The sequence below is a fragment of the Mizuhopecten yessoensis genome, unplaced genomic scaffold (assembly GCF_002113885.1).
Source record: "Mizuhopecten yessoensis strain PY_sf001 unplaced genomic scaffold, ASM211388v2 scaffold10479, whole genome shotgun sequence".
NCBI lineage: Eukaryota > Metazoa > Mollusca > Bivalvia > Pectinida > Pectinidae > Mizuhopecten > Mizuhopecten yessoensis.
In genome coordinates, this window is record NW_018408567.1 from 1,044,365 (window position 1) to 1,064,192 (window position 19,828).

Below are 19,828 nucleotides of genomic sequence, written 5' to 3' on the forward strand. Positions count from 1 at the left end.
GAGTCACCATTTTCCAAATGCAGTTGTATTTTGAAATTTGCTGTAATAATATACCAGTAATTGATTACCACAGAGGAAATGTCTTACTACAAGTTCAATATGCAATTAAGAATGTTATAATAGTGCAACCTTCATGGAATGACTTTTTAAATTTTTGTTGTTTTGAAAATCAGAAAGTATAAATTGACAATTAAAGTGAAGTGAGCAAAATTTGTATTAAAATCCTTCAGAATTGTACATGAATATTCATTGTCGTTTGATACGGTAAGTTTCTGATAATTAACCACATGGTATGCATGGAGGTTCAATAAGGACAATAGATAACTGTATGCATCTCACTCAGGTTTCGATCAATTTTTTTCGAAATTTAAGTTCCAAGGTTTATGAAATGTCTTTTAAACTTTTTGAAAATAAGCTATTCTTTGCCTTAATTTAATTTAGGCCAAGCAAATACGACGACCAACCAAGACAAGTCCGGAAATCAGTTTTGCTTAGAACATTTTATCTGTGAGCTGCATTCAATTAACCTTTGGCCTTAGTTTGTGTATAGTTGACAAATGAAAACACTCTGGGGTCATTTGTAACCAATGAAAACTCTTTGAAGGTGGTAACACGCTATAGTGTATAAACATTGAATGCATCATGCATTTATCTGTGATATAACACATGTAGTTCATAGGATAAATGATAGCGTGTCATAGTGCTTTAGTAATGTTTACACCGGAAAGGAGCAATTCTGACTTTACATATATATATATATTCTTTTATCCTTGTTCAATGATATTATAATGGAGTTGTAAATACTTTGTGTAAACTGTCTCTTTTACTTTTGTATCGAGGTGTTATTTAAACGTTTTGTAAGATGAAGTATCACATTACACATTGTTAGCTGCAGAAATAATAGATCTTGTAAGTGTTTAAATATTATAGATTTTATGAATCTCTCATCAAATTTATCAGATTTATTTTGAAGTGACAAAATATTACTAGTTTTCTGAACATGTAAACTGTGATCATATGAATCTTTATTTACTGGTATCTTGTTGTTGTTGGCCAATTTTAACACTTGTGCTATTAAAAGGAACTTGCTAGCAATACTATATATATACATTGTGTTCTTAATCCATTCTGTATTTTTAAGGTCATCAGACACATTGAAAAAATCGTTTTTCAACTTCTCAAGTTTTTTTACATTTATTAAAATTTCTCGAAGTATGTAAAATGTCTTTAATGTGGTTCTTAACACATTGTTATTGAGATGTGTAATTGTCCTCAGGATTAGAATTTTCTACAAGTGTAACCGAAATGAAAATGAGTTTGTTCTTTCATTCATGTGCTTATTGTAACATTTCATGATAAATGGATAAATTCTTATATTTACAAGGATAAATTCTTATATTTACAAGTTTAGCAATGAAATATAGATCAAGTTATTGATCAGTGTAAACACTCTGAACAGGTCGATATGGTGATAATCAAACCCTCATCCAGCCACTGAAGGTCAGGATGAGCTGCCAATATATCTATATTTTAATTAAATGTATATACTGTACATGTATATGTCCAATATAATTAGGTATACCTGTATTTGAAACAAGAGATAACTCTGTATTAGTAAGTAAACAAATTGAGAAGAGCAACATCTGTTTGAAATATCAACATTTCAAATAAAAATCGTGGGATTGCCCATTTCAAATACAGAAATATCTGTTTCATGGACGTATGATGACTGTGACCTTGTTTTTTCATAGTAAAATATAGAAATCGTCCGATTACCTTCATGATATAATGAAGCCTCGAGGGCATGCTAGTTATAGATATATATACATGTATACCTTGTTACTCTAACCTACCAATAGAGTTTATTCACTGTTGTTTTGATATAATATAATGTTTTCACTGTTAACCAAATAATCACAGAATAAAATTATTAAATTTTTACTGTTGAAATGGTCAACACAAAATAAATATTCTAAGTCTTCCTTATGATTTACACACTTTTACTTGAAGTTTGTACATACTCATCAAGAAAATGGTTCTCTCACAAAAATGTTTTTTTAGCCCTTGGATTGTTGAAACAACCAGACTTATGTCTAAATTTGAACATTGTCTAATTGTCCGGTGTTAGGCCTTCATTGGAAGACTTTGACTTATTTTACTGACCTTCAAAGCAAGTTTAGGTCATTCATTCAGATTCCACATTTTATGCTATTAAGCTACATATGCCAAATATCATGATCCAATGCCTCTTTATTATTCAGAAGAAATTTATTAAAAGTTTTTACACACAAGTGTTGACCCCTGGCCTTGAACTTTCAAAGTGGGTCATGGCAGTACATTTGACCTTATTTGGTAGCCATGCAATCATCCCAGCTTGTGAATGGCCAAATAGCATCACCCTATAGCCTCTTGTTTGTTCAGATGTCAGTTGAAAGTTTTAATTATTTGACCCCTGTGACCTTGAAAGTGGGTCAAGGTCATTGATGGAACCAAGCTTGATAGCCCTTCGCATGACCCTATGCCTACTGTTACTGGCAATAGGTTGTACAGGTTTTAACACATTTGACCCATGGTTTTGAAAAGGGGTCAAGGTCATTCAGTGGGGAAAGTTTAATAGACCTATTAAGATTACTTTAGGCCAATTACAACCATAATCCTCTTGGTTCAACTGGGGGAAAATGTTGATAGCTGTTTATTCCTGCATGCTTTTGGCTATTATGAAATAAATGTCCCTTGATTATTCGGAGGAATGATGATGTAGCGAAGGGCTGCCAAATTGTTCTAATTACCTTCATCTTCTTTTGAAGGTCACTGGAGTCAAATATGTTCCGATATTAAAGATGGTCACAACACTAAATACCATAGGAGCAGTTCTGGTCCTTCGGGTCCCTAGTCATTCTTTTGGAGCAAATTCGAAATCCATTAAGGTCAATATGGTAGCCTTCTATTTTGAACACCAAAATCTAACTGAATGATTTTGCTGAAATTGATTCGAAATAGTCTAGAACTTTTAACACAAGTTTATTGGAAATGATTGATGAAGGACAAAGACCAGTTATTAAGTGGATCCAAGACTAATATGGCAGCAATTTTAAAATCTGAACATTCATCTCCAATTTTACAGAACAGATTTCACTACAATTTATTGGAAATAGAACATGGCCGTCTTGAAAATCTAGGTTTTGAATTTTAACTTATTCTACTAAACTTGAGTTTGCCAAAATGCATGATCCAGACAACTTTTTGTCCGTTTGAAGCCGATTTAAATTAAATTGTTAACTATGTCGACCATTTTCAATATCTATTAATTAGAACTATAATTCTACGGAACCGATTTTTGCTGGAATATGAGATAATCTGTGAACTTTTCCATCAAAATTATTACTTTGGAGCTTTTTCTAAAAGTTCCATATGGCCACCATTTTGTACAGAAATTTAATGGAAATGTTCTGTGCAAGATCTAAGACAAATTTTAGCTGAACCTGCTCAAAGGGCAAGTGAGCTTATGTCATGGTGCGGCGTCAACTTTTCCTTTAAAAAACTTCTTCTGAAGAATGGACAGGCCTAAGAGTCATGATATTTGGTTGAAAGCTTTGTTGATAGAGCCCAACAAAGTTTGAGAATAAAAATGATCTTGACCTTCTTTCAAGGTCACAGGGGTCAAATATGTCGAACACTTCAAACGACTTCTGAAGAATATTTGGCTGGTTGCTACCTGGGAAAGAGCAAGACAAAGTTTAAAAATGAAAATGACCTCAACATACTTTCAAGGTCATGGGGGTCAAATATGTCAAATGCTTCAAACGACTTCTCCTGAAGAACTGAAAGGTATGGAATCTTCATATTTGGTGGATAGCTTCTTTTTGCAGAGCCAGCAAATTTTGCGAATGAAAATGACCTTGACCTACTTTCAAGGTCACAGGAGTCGGATATGTCGAATGCTTCAAACGACTTCTAAAGAACTGAAAGGTTTAGAATCTTCATATTTGGTGGATAGCTTCTTTTTGCAGAGCCAGCAAATTTTGAGAATGAAAATGATTATGACCTACTTTCAAGGTCATATGGGTCAAATATGGCAAACACATCAAATGACCTCTAAATAATGGACAGGCCTAGAGTCATATTTGGCTGAAAGCTTCATTCGTAAGAGCCCGACATTAGTCTACGAGTGAAAATGATCTTGACCTTCTATCTAGGTCACGGGGGTCCAATATGTCAAAAACTTCCGAATAATCGAAAGGCATAGAATCATAATATTTGCCTGGTGGCTTCTTGGGATAGAGCTCATCAAAGTGACCTCAACCTACTTTAAAGGTCACAGAGGTCAACATTTCTTCAAAGGATTTGTTCTGAAGAATTAAAACACATCGATTCAAAAGTAGCGACAACAAAGTTTGCGATTGAAGTATTTGCAGTACAGTATAATATTTAATGAGAATAATTTTACTATGACTGCTTAAATATCCAGGCGAGTGACACAGGCCCAGAGCTTTGTTACTCTCGAGCTAATTCAGATCAAATATGTCCACCATGACAGTAGAATCAGGCTTTCCAAAGTGTCTTGATCTTAATGAAAAAAGCAAGGAACCTCAAATTTTAGTGTTTAACAAAGATACATACATGTATGTATTGAACTTGGATTAAATTAGTTTCCTGTTATAGTAATTATCTTAAGTTTGGACACATGTGGCAGAGACTAATGAATACAATGACAAACACTCAGATTTGTATCCAAAGTCTTTTTTTATTCATTTTTTCTCCTCCATAACTTCTTGTTACTATGAGGAAACCCCAATACAAACAAAAAATAAATTTGTTCTTCAAAAGTACATTTCTTGTCTTCCTGATTCTCTCTACAAATTGCTGAGAATCCAGAATTGGTCATTATCATGATTTTCCTCATGTATCACACTTTCCAGTTTAGAAATCACAGTCTTGATGAATATACGAGGCAGATGAAGACGACGAGTCACTATGATATTTTATGAGAAGTGAACAAAATATTATTTACACTGTACAAATGAAGAGTCCTGCGAAGTTGATTCACTGTAGAATGGTGTTGACATGTTCACCGACCCTCAACTGAAAGGAACGAAATACAGAAATGAGATCAGTAGGTACATTCTTTTTACATCACATATAAAGTGCAGAAAAGTTTTAACATTTTGTATCTCAAATCAAAATGGAATTCCCATTACAGCCACATCACAGGCCTAGCTAAATGATCAATCATACATTAAAAGCTGATCGTTCGAAATACGATACAGATGGTTTGAATATAATGTGCATTTGCAAAGAAGTCCTTTTCCGAACATTATTGGGCTACTAATAGTGATTACATGTATATTGAAGTTTAATCCTACTTACTGTATGATGAGATGTCAATCTCATCTGGTAGTTCTGTGATGTTGACCTCAAATCGCTCCTGAACATCATTCAACACCTTGGCATCATTCTCATCAGAGACAAATGTGATGGCAAGACCTTTGGTACCAAACCTTCCTGCACGTGCCACCTACAAAAATAAGATAAGTTATTCCAAATGTTTTAATATGGTCACCAAACACTATTCAGTCAAAGAGATCAATTAAGAATTCAAAAAGTTTAAAGAATTCAATTTTAAATTTCTATTTTAAAGTTGATAATTCCCATTCACAGATTTGCAATCATCTTTTTTTTTTTAAACCGATTACTAAGAAAAAGTGATCTTTCTAGTAAAATGCAAAATTCTTGGAAGGATGTTACGATGTGTTCCATCTTGAAACTTTTGTATGAATGTGACTATCTATATTACAAATGTTCCATTTCTTAACGGTCTTTTTGAATGTTTTTGGTGCATTTTCATTCTTTAAATGTTTATCCAAAAAAAGCAACCTAAACTCTACACAAAACTTTTGAATTTTTTATTCAAACAGAAAGTAAATTACTTTTCACCAATTTCTTAAGGTCGCAAGAGTTTCCGAGCCAGGGTTATTTTGGAGATTATGCATGGTTTTTCGTGTTGCATGACTAAAGTATTAACTTACTCTGTGTAGATATGTGTCAGAATTCTCGGGCATGTCGTAGTTAAACACAATGTTTACTCTCTCAATATCCATTCCTCGTCCAAACAAGTTTGTGGCTACCAGGATTCTTTTCTGGAAATCCTTAAACTGCTGATAACGAGATAATCTGAAAAGAGCGATAAAAACGATCAATATTCAGTTTCAAACAAATTTAGAAAACAAGACTTGTAGGCTTTCTGGAGAATTAATCTTAAAATACAGATTTATGAATGACCTAACTCTATGTGCAATTAAAGAACAGCATCAGGTTTGTTATCTATCAATGGGCATCCTAGGTTGCCAATATACTTTCAAGAAGATACATCAAATGAAATATGTGTATCAGACTCTGGAGAGCATTTCAGTCACTGTAAACATTTGAGATATCCCTGCAAGCTTTCTTCAAACATGCAACACTCTCTTAAACAATGCTCTGTACAATGTACTAATCATTCCCATACAAGTTTCTGTAGTTGGCAAGTCAAAGCAGACTTCCAATAAGGCGGTCATCTAAGATCTGCTCTGCAGAAACCAGGCAAACTTGCTTAAAACTGAACTGAAAATAAAGCTTGCCTTTTCTATTGACAAATGCCATATGATTGCCAGATCCTAACTCACCTTTCCTCCTGTGTCATGGCTCTATGGATGGCGATAGCGGGGAAGTTCTGCTCCACCAACAACTGTGCCAGGGCCATACATCTCTGGACGGACTTTACGAAGATGATCACCTGTAAACAAGAAGGTGTCCATTCAATACAGTGTTACACAGGATAATGCTTCTTTGAACAAATTTCACAATGATGATTGCAGTAAAAATAGGAGACACTGATGTTACAGTGGGCTATATGTGGCAATGGTTTTTCAAAAACAGAATGACTTGTGTAGCTTTAAGGAAAATTTGGATTCATCTCAGACAAAGGTGGTAATCGTGTCATCCCCATTATTGTGTAAGAGTGGTGCACGACGTTTGTCATCATAGACCGATATGGATTCTCTGTACATAATTTGAGTTTGATAGTGAACAAGAGAAAAACCAATGCATGCCGACTTCAACAAGCAGATCAACTCACTTTTTAAATCTAGTCCATTATTCTTTTAATGCCGATATTATAACCAGTAGCTGAAATCATTATCCATTACAAATTTTATATCCAATGGACAGACGAATTAAGTTCTTTATACACATAACTTGAATATTCGTTGAGTGCTTTCAAACCAACGATATTAAGCCAAATTTTGTTTTGAAAAGTTGGTCTCAACTTTAAAATCATGTAGTCCAGCATATATCATTTGAGAAAAGCACAAGTTGCTTTAACATCTCAGACAAAGGTGGTAATCGTGTCATCCCCATTATTGTGTAAGAGTGGTGCACGACGTTTGTCATCATAGACGGATATTTATTTTCTGTACATTACTTGAGTTTGATAGTGAACAAGCGGAAAACCAATGCATGCCAACTTCAACAAGCAGATCAACTCACTTTTTAAATCTAGTCCATTATTCATTTAATGCAGATATTATAAACAGTAGTTGAAATCATTATTTATTAGATTTTATATCCACTGGACAGACAAATTAAGTTCTTTATACACAAAACTTGAATATTCGTTAAGTGCTTTCAAACAAATGATATTAAGCCAATTTTTGTTTTGAAAAGTTGGCCTCAACTTAAGAAGCATGTAGTCCAGCATATATCATTTGAGAAAAGCACAAGTTGCTTTAACATCTCAGACAAAGGTGGTAATCGTGTCATCCCCATTATTGTGTAAGAGTGGTGCACGACGTTTGTCATCATAGACAAGGATCCTTGTTATTTTTGTTGATGGTGAATAGAGAAAAATCATTTATGATGACCGGAACAAAAAATTTACATGCACTTCTGTATGAAGTCAATTATCTGTCTTAATGGCGACTTATATTTAATCAGTAGTTGGAATCTTGTTATGTTCACTTGGGACTAATCTAGCTTTCCTGAAGACAGTCAAAACCCTACCAGGAAATCTGGTGGCTAAAACGGTGCGAGTTTTTGTCAATCATGACCCACAAAAAAAAACTTGCACCACTACCAATCCTCATAGTTCTAGCCGTATAAAATCACCATTTCAGAGAAACACACGTTGGCTAAATTTTAGGTTAATAGCAAATATCAAAGGATCATAAGACATGTCAACTGCATCCAGTTTCTGCCATTCTTTTAACCTGAGCATATTGCTAGTAATGAGTTAAATCAAGTCCCAAGTTTTAATCTCTTGAACCCTTTCAATCCTAGGTCACTTTATTTGACTCGACCATACATTTATTTGAACGAGTCCATTATGGTCTGCAGTGGTGAAAGGAGGGTTAATTTAGGTATGGAATACGAGATTGGGAAAACATATGAAATATATAACAAAAATTCATCCACTTAAAAAAAGAAGAAGAAATTCATGAGCAAGCTCTTCATGCCTAGATATCTAATTTTTAGTAACTTAAATTTGCACGATTTGAAAATCCTTAAAAATCATCTACTTTTAGTGCTGCAAAGAAGTTTTTCCCCCACACACATTCAAATCTCAGACAAAGGTGGTAATCGTGTTATCCCCATTACTGTGTAAGAGTGGTGCACGACGTTTGTCATCACTGATGGATATGGATTCTCTGTACATTAATGGATTTAAGCCAACTAATTCATTCTTGATACTCTAAACCTTAATATTCATCAACTGCTCCCAAACCAATGATATATACCCATCAACTGCTCCCAAACCAATGATATATACCCATCAACTGCTTCCAAACCAATGATATGAAGCCAACTTTTGTTTAGGAAAGTTGAATTTTGAGGGAAACAATACAATGTTCCTACATCACTAATCCCAGAAAGTTAGAAATGGTTTTTGCCACACTGATGCGTCGTACATGACGTTTGTTTGTCATCATTGACTCGCATAAATAATTGGAGCTGTTTTATACAGTAGGTCCACTTGACAGGAAATGTCTTTCATTCACCAAGATTATTCTAGTTTTGTTAACAGCTGTTTGGCATCATTTTAGTATTATTTATTAATAATGGAGCAGGAAAAGGATAAAAACAGTGAAGTCTCAAGTAGTTCAATCATCGGCTTCAGATTATCTTGCGACAACTTAAAAATCATCAAGTCCAGCATTTACCATTTGAGAAAAGTATGATTTGCTTTAAAATCTCAGACAAAGGTGGTAATCGTGTCATCCCCAGTATTGTGTAAGAGTGGTGCACGACGTTTGTCATCATAGACGGATATTCATTCTCTGTACATTATTTGAGTTTGATCACTGTGAACAAGAGGAAAACCAATGCATGCCGACTTCAACAAGCAGATCAACTCACTTTTTAAATCTAGTCAATTATTTGTTTAATGCAGATATTATAAACAGTAGTTGAAATCATTATTTATTACATATTTTATATCCACTGGACAGACGAATTAATTTCTTTATACACAAAACTTGAATATTCGTTAAGTGCTTTCAAACCAACGATATTAAGCCAATTTTTGTTTTGAAAAATTGACCTCAACTGAAGAAGCATGCATGTAGTCCAGCATATATCATTTGAGAAAAGCACAAGTGGCTTTAAAATCTCAGACAAAGGTGGTAATCGTGTCATCCCCATTATTGTGTAAGAGTGGTGCACGACGTTTGTCATCATAGACCGATATTTATTCTCTGTACATAATTTGAGTTTGATCACTGTGAACAAGAGTGAACCAATGCATGCCGACTTCAACAAGCAGAATTCACTTTTTAAATCTTTTAAATTATTTGTTTAATGCCGATATTATAACCAGTAGTTGAAATCATTATTCATTACATATTTTATATCCACTGGACAGACGAATTAAGTTCTTTATACAAAAAAATTGAATATTTGTTAAGTGCTTTCAAACCAACGATATTAAGCCAATTTTTGTTTTGAAAAGTTGACCTCAACTTAAAAAGCATGTAGTCCAGCATATATCACTTGAGAAAAGCACAAGTTGCTTTAAAATCTCAGACAAAGGTGGTAATCGTGTCATCCCCATTATTGTGTAAGAGTGGTGCACGACGTTTGTCATCATAGACCGATATTTATTCTCTGTACATTATTTGAGTTTGATCACTGTGAACAAGAGGAAAACCAATGCATGCCGACTTCAACAAGCAGGTCAACTCACTTTTTAAATCTTTTAAATTATTTGTTAAACGCAGATATTATAAACAGTAACTGAAATCATTATCTATAACAGGTTTTTATACTCATTGGGCTGATGACTTTGTTCTTTCTACAGAAAACCTTTGTAATCATCAGCTACTTTCGCACAAATGATATGAAACCAACTATTGTTTCGAAAAGTTGAATTTTGAGGGAAACACAATATGATATTCCAATATCAGTGATCCGAGAAAGTAAGTAATGGTTATACCAATCACCGAGATGTCGTGCATAATGTTCGCATTGATGGGCATGATAATTTACCTGTTCTTCTACAGTTGGTTCTGTTGACATGAAATACTTTTCATTTACCAAGGGTATCCCCTTTTTGTCAACAATTGATTTGTATCATTTTTAATAGTGTTATTCATGAATAATGGAGCAGGACATGAAAAGCATGAAGTCGATCAAATACGGGGATTATACCATTTGAGAAAAGCACGAGTTTGCTTTTAAATCTCAGACAAAGGTGGTAATCGTGTCATCCCCATTATTGTGTAAGAGTGGTGCACGACGTTTGTCATCATAGATTGATATGGACGAGTGCGAGATACCATATGACTAAAGCCAATAAACACTAGTTGGCAATATGTTCTCTACAGGAATATGACCCGGTTTACAACAAGGATGTGGACTCATTGATAAATGTTTTGCAAACTGCTTGTTTCAACTCAAAATAAAATTTTAAATGAAACAAAATTTCTATTATAATTTCTGATAACTGAGGGTGCGGTCTCTGATGATATACAGAGCCACTTTTTCAAACCTACATATCAAACAACACCATTCTTCTTTGACGTTGCAGACAGATCAATATTTCATGTAGAAGAATACATTTGTCCCCAATTGTGCCTTGCACATGATTTGTTGTATTTATAAAGAGATATCTGTGATGTCAGATAAAGACATGCAGTATTAGTGTATTACCTCCAATTTCCCTACAAATATTCCTTAAAACACCAATCAGGACTATTCGATTATGTTAAGTTTTCTTTCTTAAAACTCCAACTAAAAACAAAAGCTGACAAATAATGTTGGATTGCCACAGCAGAACAAGAACATCGCATAGTGGAATATTCACAACATATGGGTAAAAGGGAACCACATGCCACAAGGGACTAAAGGATGTTGCATCAATTTCATTGTAAATGTATATCATTTTAAATGCAAGTTTGAAGCTTCGAATAGGTGACCTAAAAAGGTGCATAATTAGCATTTGTTCAACACTAACAATAGAGTGTTAGATAGTCTACTGAAATATGGGACCGGCTACTCAATAATGTGGATTGCACGAGTGGTCGACTAGGCTCGCTGAAAGGATTGCTGTTTAATCTGTTGACCGTAATGACTATAGGTCTGTATTTTTACCTGGTTAAATTCAAGAACATCAAGAAGCTCAAATAGCTTTCGGTTCTTTTCGTTGTCCTTCAGTTTGACATAGTGCTGCTGCAGACCATGAAGGGTGAGCTTGGAGTCATCATCCACATACACTTCCATAGGCTGAAAGTAAAATGATAAGAAACTTCTCCTGCAATGGCATGTTATATTAACTAAAACAACACTTTCTAGAATTCCTCAGTCAAAATATCATCATTACACTTCTGAACTTTAGCTTTATTATACTAGTGCATTCCCATGAAAGAATTCTTTTAAATACATATAGCCTTAGAAATTTAATTATTATATATTGAAACAAAAACATATTTCTTTTCACAAACCATTTGAATTAAAATTTCACATTTTTTTTTTAATCAACATTTGAACACCCTTCCACTCCTGGTTCAACTTGAGCCAGAGAAGCTGGTACTGGACAATCAGCTAATGCCCACCAACAACTTGGTACCTCACATCTTCGCAAGGAAGCTGGTCTTGGACGGAGTACACCGGGTGGAAGGCCACGACCATGGTGAAGACTCCACTCATCTCCTTGTGTGAAGTCCTCTCTACAAGGCCCTACTCGCGTTCCTCTTTAGCATCCGAATATCTGGGAGAAGGCCCCAATCTCTTGAAACCGCGCGCGTGGTTATCTATGTCATTATTCTAAAAGCTAGGCGAGACACAACTAGCCCGTTGCTTTGAGAGCGCAGGGACTTTGTGTGCCTCTGTTGATCTTCTTACTCGGCAGCCCTATTTCCTACAATGTGTCTTCTTAAAATGTATGAAAATGATGAGACGTTCTACTTAAAATTTTAATTTTGCAGCCAAATTTTAGTATACTTTTTCCTTTAAAGATTTCAGACGCAACTATATATTTCTCCAAGATAAAATGACTTCAAAATGTAGAATTGACTTTTTGCAACCGCTTTCCATTTATATAACAACAAATTAAAAAAAAAAGTTTGTTTAATCAAGGAGTAAAAAAATCGGATTTAATTTTTGCTTAAAGATATCTGCGTTTTCGGAAGGATTCCTCATAATCTATTTCTTAAAGATATTCACGACTTATCCATCTCTCGATGCATCAGATATTTTCAACTGCTATTTGATTATTCCACATTTTTTTGAGATAAACTACTTTTTGTATCGAAGCCGATAGCATTAAGGCCCAGGAACAACGATTTTCACGAAATGTGTCGACGTAAAGAATTGTGTGCGGTAATTACATCTTGCATAAACTTCTTGCAGATTAATCTGACATCTTTGCTGAGGGTGGCACTGAACATCATGACCTGCTTCTCATGGGGGGTTGCTCTGAATATCTCCTGGACATCTCTCCTCATGTCTGAAAAATAAAAAGGTTCGAAAATCTTCAGATTATGATCATTGTTCTTCTAAAACATAGCATGTCTAATCTGCATTCTCAAATTAGTTTGTTTTAAAGAATAGATTTATTAACAAACAAAAATAGATGAATGTAGTGTAAAATGTAGAAAATTTACATTGAATTTCATGTATGCAATTTGATTATTTTTACTTAGTGTTCATTTTATTAAGCTACTGATTGGGGGCATAAGGGAGGACTATTATGTGACCGCCACTATCCATATACTTTCATGCAAGTGCATGATCCCTACTTCCCCATAATAATATATTCCTATCTTGAATAGCCTTCTCGTGTTAGGATCATTGATTCAAACATCCAAGTAGACTTCTTAAAATAAAAATACTCACCAAGTTCTTCCAACATTTTGTCACATTCGTCTAAAATGAAATGCTTGGCATGCTTCAGGATGAGTTGTTTTGTCCGTACAAGTGCTAGGATCCTCCCTGGGGTTCCCACTACAATATGTGGGCAGTTCTTTTTTAGGACCTCTTCGTCTTTCTTAATGGACATTCCACCGAAGAAAACAGCTATCTTTGTGCTGGTCATGTACTTGCTGAAACGCTCATACTCCTTGCTGATCTGGAAAGCCAGTTCCCTAGTGTGTGCCAAAACCAACACAGACACCTAGTAAAAACAAATTCATTGATCATGAAACCTTTCTGAACCTAAGGTCATGGCCTGTAACTTTTTTGAAAGCTAGCCATGTATGGCATTGACTATAAAATTGACAACAGATCTATAAATATTTAACATTTACTGGGAAGGCATGGGTATTAATATTGCAATCGACAATGTTTTTTAAACTGAAAAAATTTGGTGGTTTAGATTCGGATGAGTTATGAAACTGTTTATGGAAATGGAAATGTAGTGCTAAAATTGAATTAATGTCATCCAAATTAAGCTTGCTGAACACTTTTACCAACCGAGCAGGGTTTTTTTTCTTTGTGGACAGACGGACGCTGCGATTTGGCATAAGCTCACCAGGTGAGCTAAAAATGTCAGTCAAGTTGACAGGAAAATATAATTAGTCTGGCATGTGGAAAAGCTCACCTGCCCGTCCACAGGCTCCAGCTGCTGAAGTGTCGCCAGTACAAACACAGCAGTCTTTCCCATACCAGACTTCGCTTGGCATAACACATCCATAGACAAAATTGCTTGAGGAATGCACTCGTGCTGAACTGAAAAAGTAATAAACAGGTTTTAGCATCACCACAACACTACAACATTTCAATGAATTAGGTCAATATCAGAATGAACTGAAAAAACCAATGTAATATTTGTATTACTTTGGTAATATACAATCGGTAATGGTGTGCCAAACAGGAAGGCCATTATTTAGAGCCAAAACTAATACTTTTACCATATCGATGCATCATCAAATTATATGCTATAAAGATACGAGTAATGTATGGAGCCCTCTATAGTATCTTTTTCTTCTGTTGATAATGGGGTCACAAGCCGTCAAGAAAAAAAACTACTTATGTCTGCTGCCACTGCAACACTTGGAACATATACCAATTCTGATACAAAATATGCCCAGGCTACTTATTTTACAATTTTACATTATGGATTTTTAGATCAGTTGACTACACATCTACTTGTAACTCGTAATTTCAATGGAAAATGTATTAACATATTCAAACAAAGGCTAGTATAAAAAACTATTTTGACAACAGCACTGTTAAAATCAATAAGGATTACCCTCTGAAGGATGCTCAAAACCACAGTCAACAATGGCCCTCAGCAACTCTGGTTTCAGAAGAAAATCTCTGAATCCAGAACTGTGGATGGACACATATGTTCCCTTAACGTCTTTCTTTATTTGTTGCTGGACATCCCCTGCTCCATCAGCGGTAGCTTCATTCTCTTCCTCTTCGTAGTCCAAAAGTTCAGCTTCATTTTCGTTGTCTGCCATTTTATTTTAGTTTTCGAGACTTGGGATCTGTGTAAAAAGAATGAATATGATAAAATATGAATGTATATGGAAAGACCGCCTATTTCTGCTCATCCATTCTTTATTGTGACAAATGTAATAAATTGACTGTTTGGCCCTGACCATGCTTTTAAAAATCACATGTTTTCAACCATCAAATTATAAAAGATAGTTACTTACAGTAGGAGTTGAATACTCCAACCCTACCAGATAAGAAAATGAACTTGTAATTGTAAATATCTATTAACCGGAATTCAAATTAGTACGAGTGTACAGCATACATTAGAAGAAAAGAATTCTATACACAACGATGTCATCTGAGCGAAACTTATTGATTATGGCCATGGATCCATCCTCGAGCTCAAATCTATATGCTTAAAATTACCTGTAACTTAAGCATTGTTTTTTAATATTTTAAATGGACCAGTCACTTAAAACAAAGGATGCAAAATATGATTTGTAATCAAACAGAGCTTGAACTGTCTTTCAACGATGCCACATCAGCAATTCAGAGCACTAGACATAGAGCAAATTGGGGTTCGCGTCGGTAAATAAACCAAGGGAAAGATGCGTACTGCCGGTTAAGAATCACAGGACTTTCCGTTCATTATTCAACAGAAATTAATGTTTCAAAAGAAGCTTGGAAAATGAATATTTCAATCTGGAGGACCTTTTAAGAACATAATTGCTTCGTTTACTTGATGTTTACCGATTTTTTCAGACTTACATGTTCTTTCTTGGTTCTTGTCAATGGCGTCGTCTTCGGGGATGCTTTAGATGTTAGGTAAGCTTTCATTGGTCCATATCAACAGCTGTGGCCAATCAAATAGCCGCTCTATCAGACGGCCAACAAATGATCACATGACGTGAAAATGGCCGAGGAAAATAACACGAATGCCGATAGCTCCACGGAGAGTGAGACTAACTTACCAATGCAAAACGGTGACAGTCATTCTGGAAATACTGTTGAAATTAGTGAAGTCGAAAGCATCGATACGATAGTTCAAGAATGCAGTAAAGGTAATTGCAGTCGATTTGAAATAATATTTCAATTAATGGAAGGACGGAGGGTCTTTATCCTGGCCAACTAATTTTGGTGCATGTGGCTCCAACTTGTACATTATCGGTATGTACATCTAGTTAAATATTATTCCTAAAAATTACAAAAATATATTCTTTTGAAGTGCCACCTCCCAGGGTCAATTGCACTCCAACCTTGAAGTTCTGATCCTTACTATGTAAGAAGAAGAAGGATATGTAATGACCCTTTGTTTATTTCAGAATATAACTATAATTTTGGACATGGGAACTTATGGGCACATATGTCTTGACATTGCTAAGTGTTGCATTTTGAGTTCGGCACCCATGACAGCTTACTTGCAGAGTTATGGCCATGGCTCATCATAAAGATTCTTTATCTACACAATAGATAACTCTATTTTATACAACAATAAAAGTAATGTCTTTTTTATTCATGTTTTAGAGTATGCAGACATTGACAAAACGCTGGACCAACTAGACACCTGGATGAATAAACTAGAAGACCAGAATGATAACCTGTATGGTAGAATTGACGAGCTGTTAGAATCCAACAGACAAATCAAGAGAGAGCTTCAAGAACAAAACCAGCAGAGTCAACAGCAAGGAGGATCAGACCATAAACCAGAGCCAATGGATCAGGGCGACGCGAAGAGTTAACAGACTTAAACTAACAACAATTTATATACAACAATTATTATTCCACTTAATGTATCTTAGAAATTGTATCGGAGTAGAGGAGAACCAACATTCTGGTTATCGGAAGTTGGCAGTAGTAGGAATCAGAGATGGATACCTAACGGTATTCAGTAGAGCTCCATCACGGAAGGTTAACACAAAGGATATGTTCTTTGTATTAATGTATCTTAGTTAGATTTGTTAGATATTACAGGAATAGAGCAGGAAAGAACATGGGGTTGTCATGGGTCACAGGGTGCTCAATTTTGAAACGGGGTAAGATACTGAATAATGACATGTCTGCAAGGTACAAACAAAAGGAATGACTTTATGGTTTTGCAAGTGACAATGTTTACTGGAACAATACATTTTTTCATACATGGTTGTCATCTATTTACTGTATATCTAAAATATCAATTGTAGTACTGGAATATTGAAACTTTTAATTTCCCACCGTTTTGAAATGAAAGTTATTAACTAGTGTTTTATTTACCTGCAAGTCATGTTGTGTTTTGTTTTTTTAAATTTTGACTCGTTGAAATTTGGAAAATTCATTTATTTTACAAAGAATGACTCACTGCTTTACATTGAAAAAAGGAATTGACTCACTTTGTGAAAAAAGGTTGTTAAAACAATGTGAAACATTCCATACCATGACTTTAGACTCGAAGGACCTGTGTGCGGGTACCCAGGTATTAGGGCCCTAGAACAACAGAGGCTAATCCAAAATAGTAATATAATGTTTCTGGGTGCAGCCCTTCATATGAAAGAAACATTTACCCCAGTATAGACTATAGACATATCAGGAACTGTCAATGTTTGATTTTAAACACTATAGCTACTGTGTATCTTTACTACCGGTAAGCATCTTAGTGAAAGCATGGTGATCAGTCATTAAATGTGACATTTTCCCAACCCAAATTAAAACTATTTGAAAATGAAACAATTATCATAAAACTGTGTTCTTTGATGTCACAGGAACTGTATATTTCTCCCACCTTTATATATGCATGATACACATGTCAAATGCAGAAGACCCATGTGAGATAACTGTTTTCCATATTAAGTGCACCCATTGACCTCCAATTCAAGAACTAAATTCTTCTTAATCCTGGGTAGGAAGTGCATAAAAATTGTTCTGTGGTCGAAGTGTTCAGAACCTTGTCAGCTGATGCTCTATATTGTGTCATTTTGATAAATGATATCATTTTGAATCACAGTTTTAATTAGATGGGAAGCATCTAATGCCAAATTATGGCTAGCAACTGACATTGTCTCACAGAAATATACTATTCTTGTCCTTTTTTTTTTAAATTGCCATTTGCATACTGCTGGAATTAAGAAGTATACCATTTTCCCTGCTCTAATTATATCTAGAAAAAATCTACTGTAATTAATCATCAATGCATTTACAATGTCAATGTATTTTTTTTTATCAAAATCCCAGATAACAAGTGGAAGAAAAAGAGTTATTGATTATGAAGGTATGAGGAGTACAGAAATTCTAACCTCAGGTGTAGAATTTGGAGCAAGTGATATTTTTAACCGAAATTCCACAGGTAGAATTTCCATATCCCCGATACACAATACACATGATGACTTAATTAGTGAATTTATTATCTAGTCAGGAAATCTTATGATGTCGAAGTATTACTGTAAACGTGGTTGTTAACGCTGGGTGAAAATTACCCGATTTGAAGGTCAAAACTATACGCGCAGGGGTAATTTACACAGTCGCGGTAGACAGACGTTTGCTCTGCAGAGTTATCTCCCTTACTTTACAAAAGATGTACAGGTAAAAATACTAGTAGCTACGGAGTACATGTTACTTATGCATACCGACTGGTCATTGGACAGATGAAAATAACGGTGAACTGTATTCATGTGTATGTGTGTCTTATACCAGCTGATCTCGTTATCACCTCGGATCAAACAGGTGAGTGCTATTTAGTCGAAACAAACACATTTTCCAAATAACAATGATAAAACCATACACTATTCGTAAGTTATCGTAAATCATCGAGCGCAGTTAATGTCGCTTCCATGATGACAGGTGCATTTACCTGTGCCTTTATATATATTTTCAAATTTGTTGTACATTAAAAACTTCAATTAATTAAGTAGTTTATTTCAGTTATTGTTTTTATCTTATACCATTACAAGACAATGCACGTTAATTAGTATTACGTTAACAAAGCAATATTACAGGAGGACATCACACACATGTACCAACAATATCTATCAGAGTTGTCGTTCTTTACACTATCGTCGAAACCATAGGCGCGGGGGAAATTTACGTTAACAATCCAACTACGCGTAATAAGCGTAAATTTCCCCCGCACGTAACATTCCACGTTTACAGTATTCAGGTTTTAATACAAATCACATTTATGTAGATTGTTGTTTATTCTGTATTTAGTTTTAAAGGCGACATTCCAACAAAATGGACCACACAGGAAAACAGTTACCATAGTGGTTGTATAAGCTTCTGCAATAGTAAAGATCTTGTATGAATGCAACACATTGAAAGTACAGAAAAGAACACATATTGTAATTTTGTTAAATATAAAAAAAAAAAAAAATTTTTTTCACTCTCAAGTATGAAATATCCAGACAAGAAATATAATATTGTGTGTACCATCAAACATATAGATTCTTTTTCTTATCAAAGAAACAGAGCTTGAACTTTGATCTGTTTAATCAAAAATACAAATGTCTATAAGTATACTAGGATGGCTGTATAGGGTAATGTGTCATGTTAGTACTGCTGTTTTGTGAAATGAATGCTCCTTGTTAGTATTTCTGTATTGTATAATGAACATCCCCTGTTCATGTGACTGTAATGTATTGTGTGTCAATGTACCCTGTTAGTATTGCTGTATTGTAAAATGAAGTGTAATGCATTCCAGCTACTTTTTAACCCTTTTACCCCTATGTAACTTTCGAGGACTCTACCATGCATTGATATGGATGAGTCCATTGCAGTCTACAGTGGTGAAAGGGTTAATGTGATTTGAGAATGATGGATTATTGTTATTTAAAAAATGAAAATGAAATCAATGTTATACCAGAGATAAAGACTTTGTTTTACTTCCATGTCAAGTGTTTTACTTTCACTGTAAAAGTTAATATAGTAAGAGGCACAGAGGGCCTGTATAATT

General features: G+C 34.7%; 2 protein-coding genes across 2 annotated transcripts; one reads left to right on the forward strand and one right to left on the reverse strand.

Annotated features, from left to right (window-relative positions):
- Positions 1-4,724: 4,724 nt before the first annotated feature.
- LOC110460800 (spliceosome RNA helicase DDX39B) lies at positions 4,725-15,756 on the reverse strand. Its single transcript, XM_021513956.1, has 10 exons — positions 15,679-15,756; positions 14,720-14,960; positions 14,069-14,196; positions 13,366-13,642; positions 12,858-12,976; positions 11,623-11,754; positions 6,663-6,772; positions 6,027-6,171; positions 5,368-5,515; positions 4,725-5,082 (listed from the first exon to the last, which is right to left on the reverse strand). Exons 2-10 carry the CDS (start codon positions 14,931-14,933, stop codon positions 5,069-5,071), a joined length of 1,287 nt encoding a protein of 428 aa, XP_021369631.1. The 5' UTR covers positions 14,934-14,960; positions 15,679-15,756; the 3' UTR covers positions 4,725-5,068.
- On the forward strand, positions 15,714-19,249 carry LOC110460801 (UPF0184 protein-like). The gene is made up of 2 exons (XM_021513957.1): positions 15,714-15,971; positions 16,435-19,249. The coding sequence occupies exons 1-2, from the start codon at positions 15,824-15,826 to the stop codon at positions 16,647-16,649; spliced, it is 363 nt and encodes a 120-aa protein (XP_021369632.1). The 5' UTR covers positions 15,714-15,823; the 3' UTR covers positions 16,650-19,249.
- The last annotated feature ends 579 nt before the right edge of the window (positions 19,250-19,828 follow it).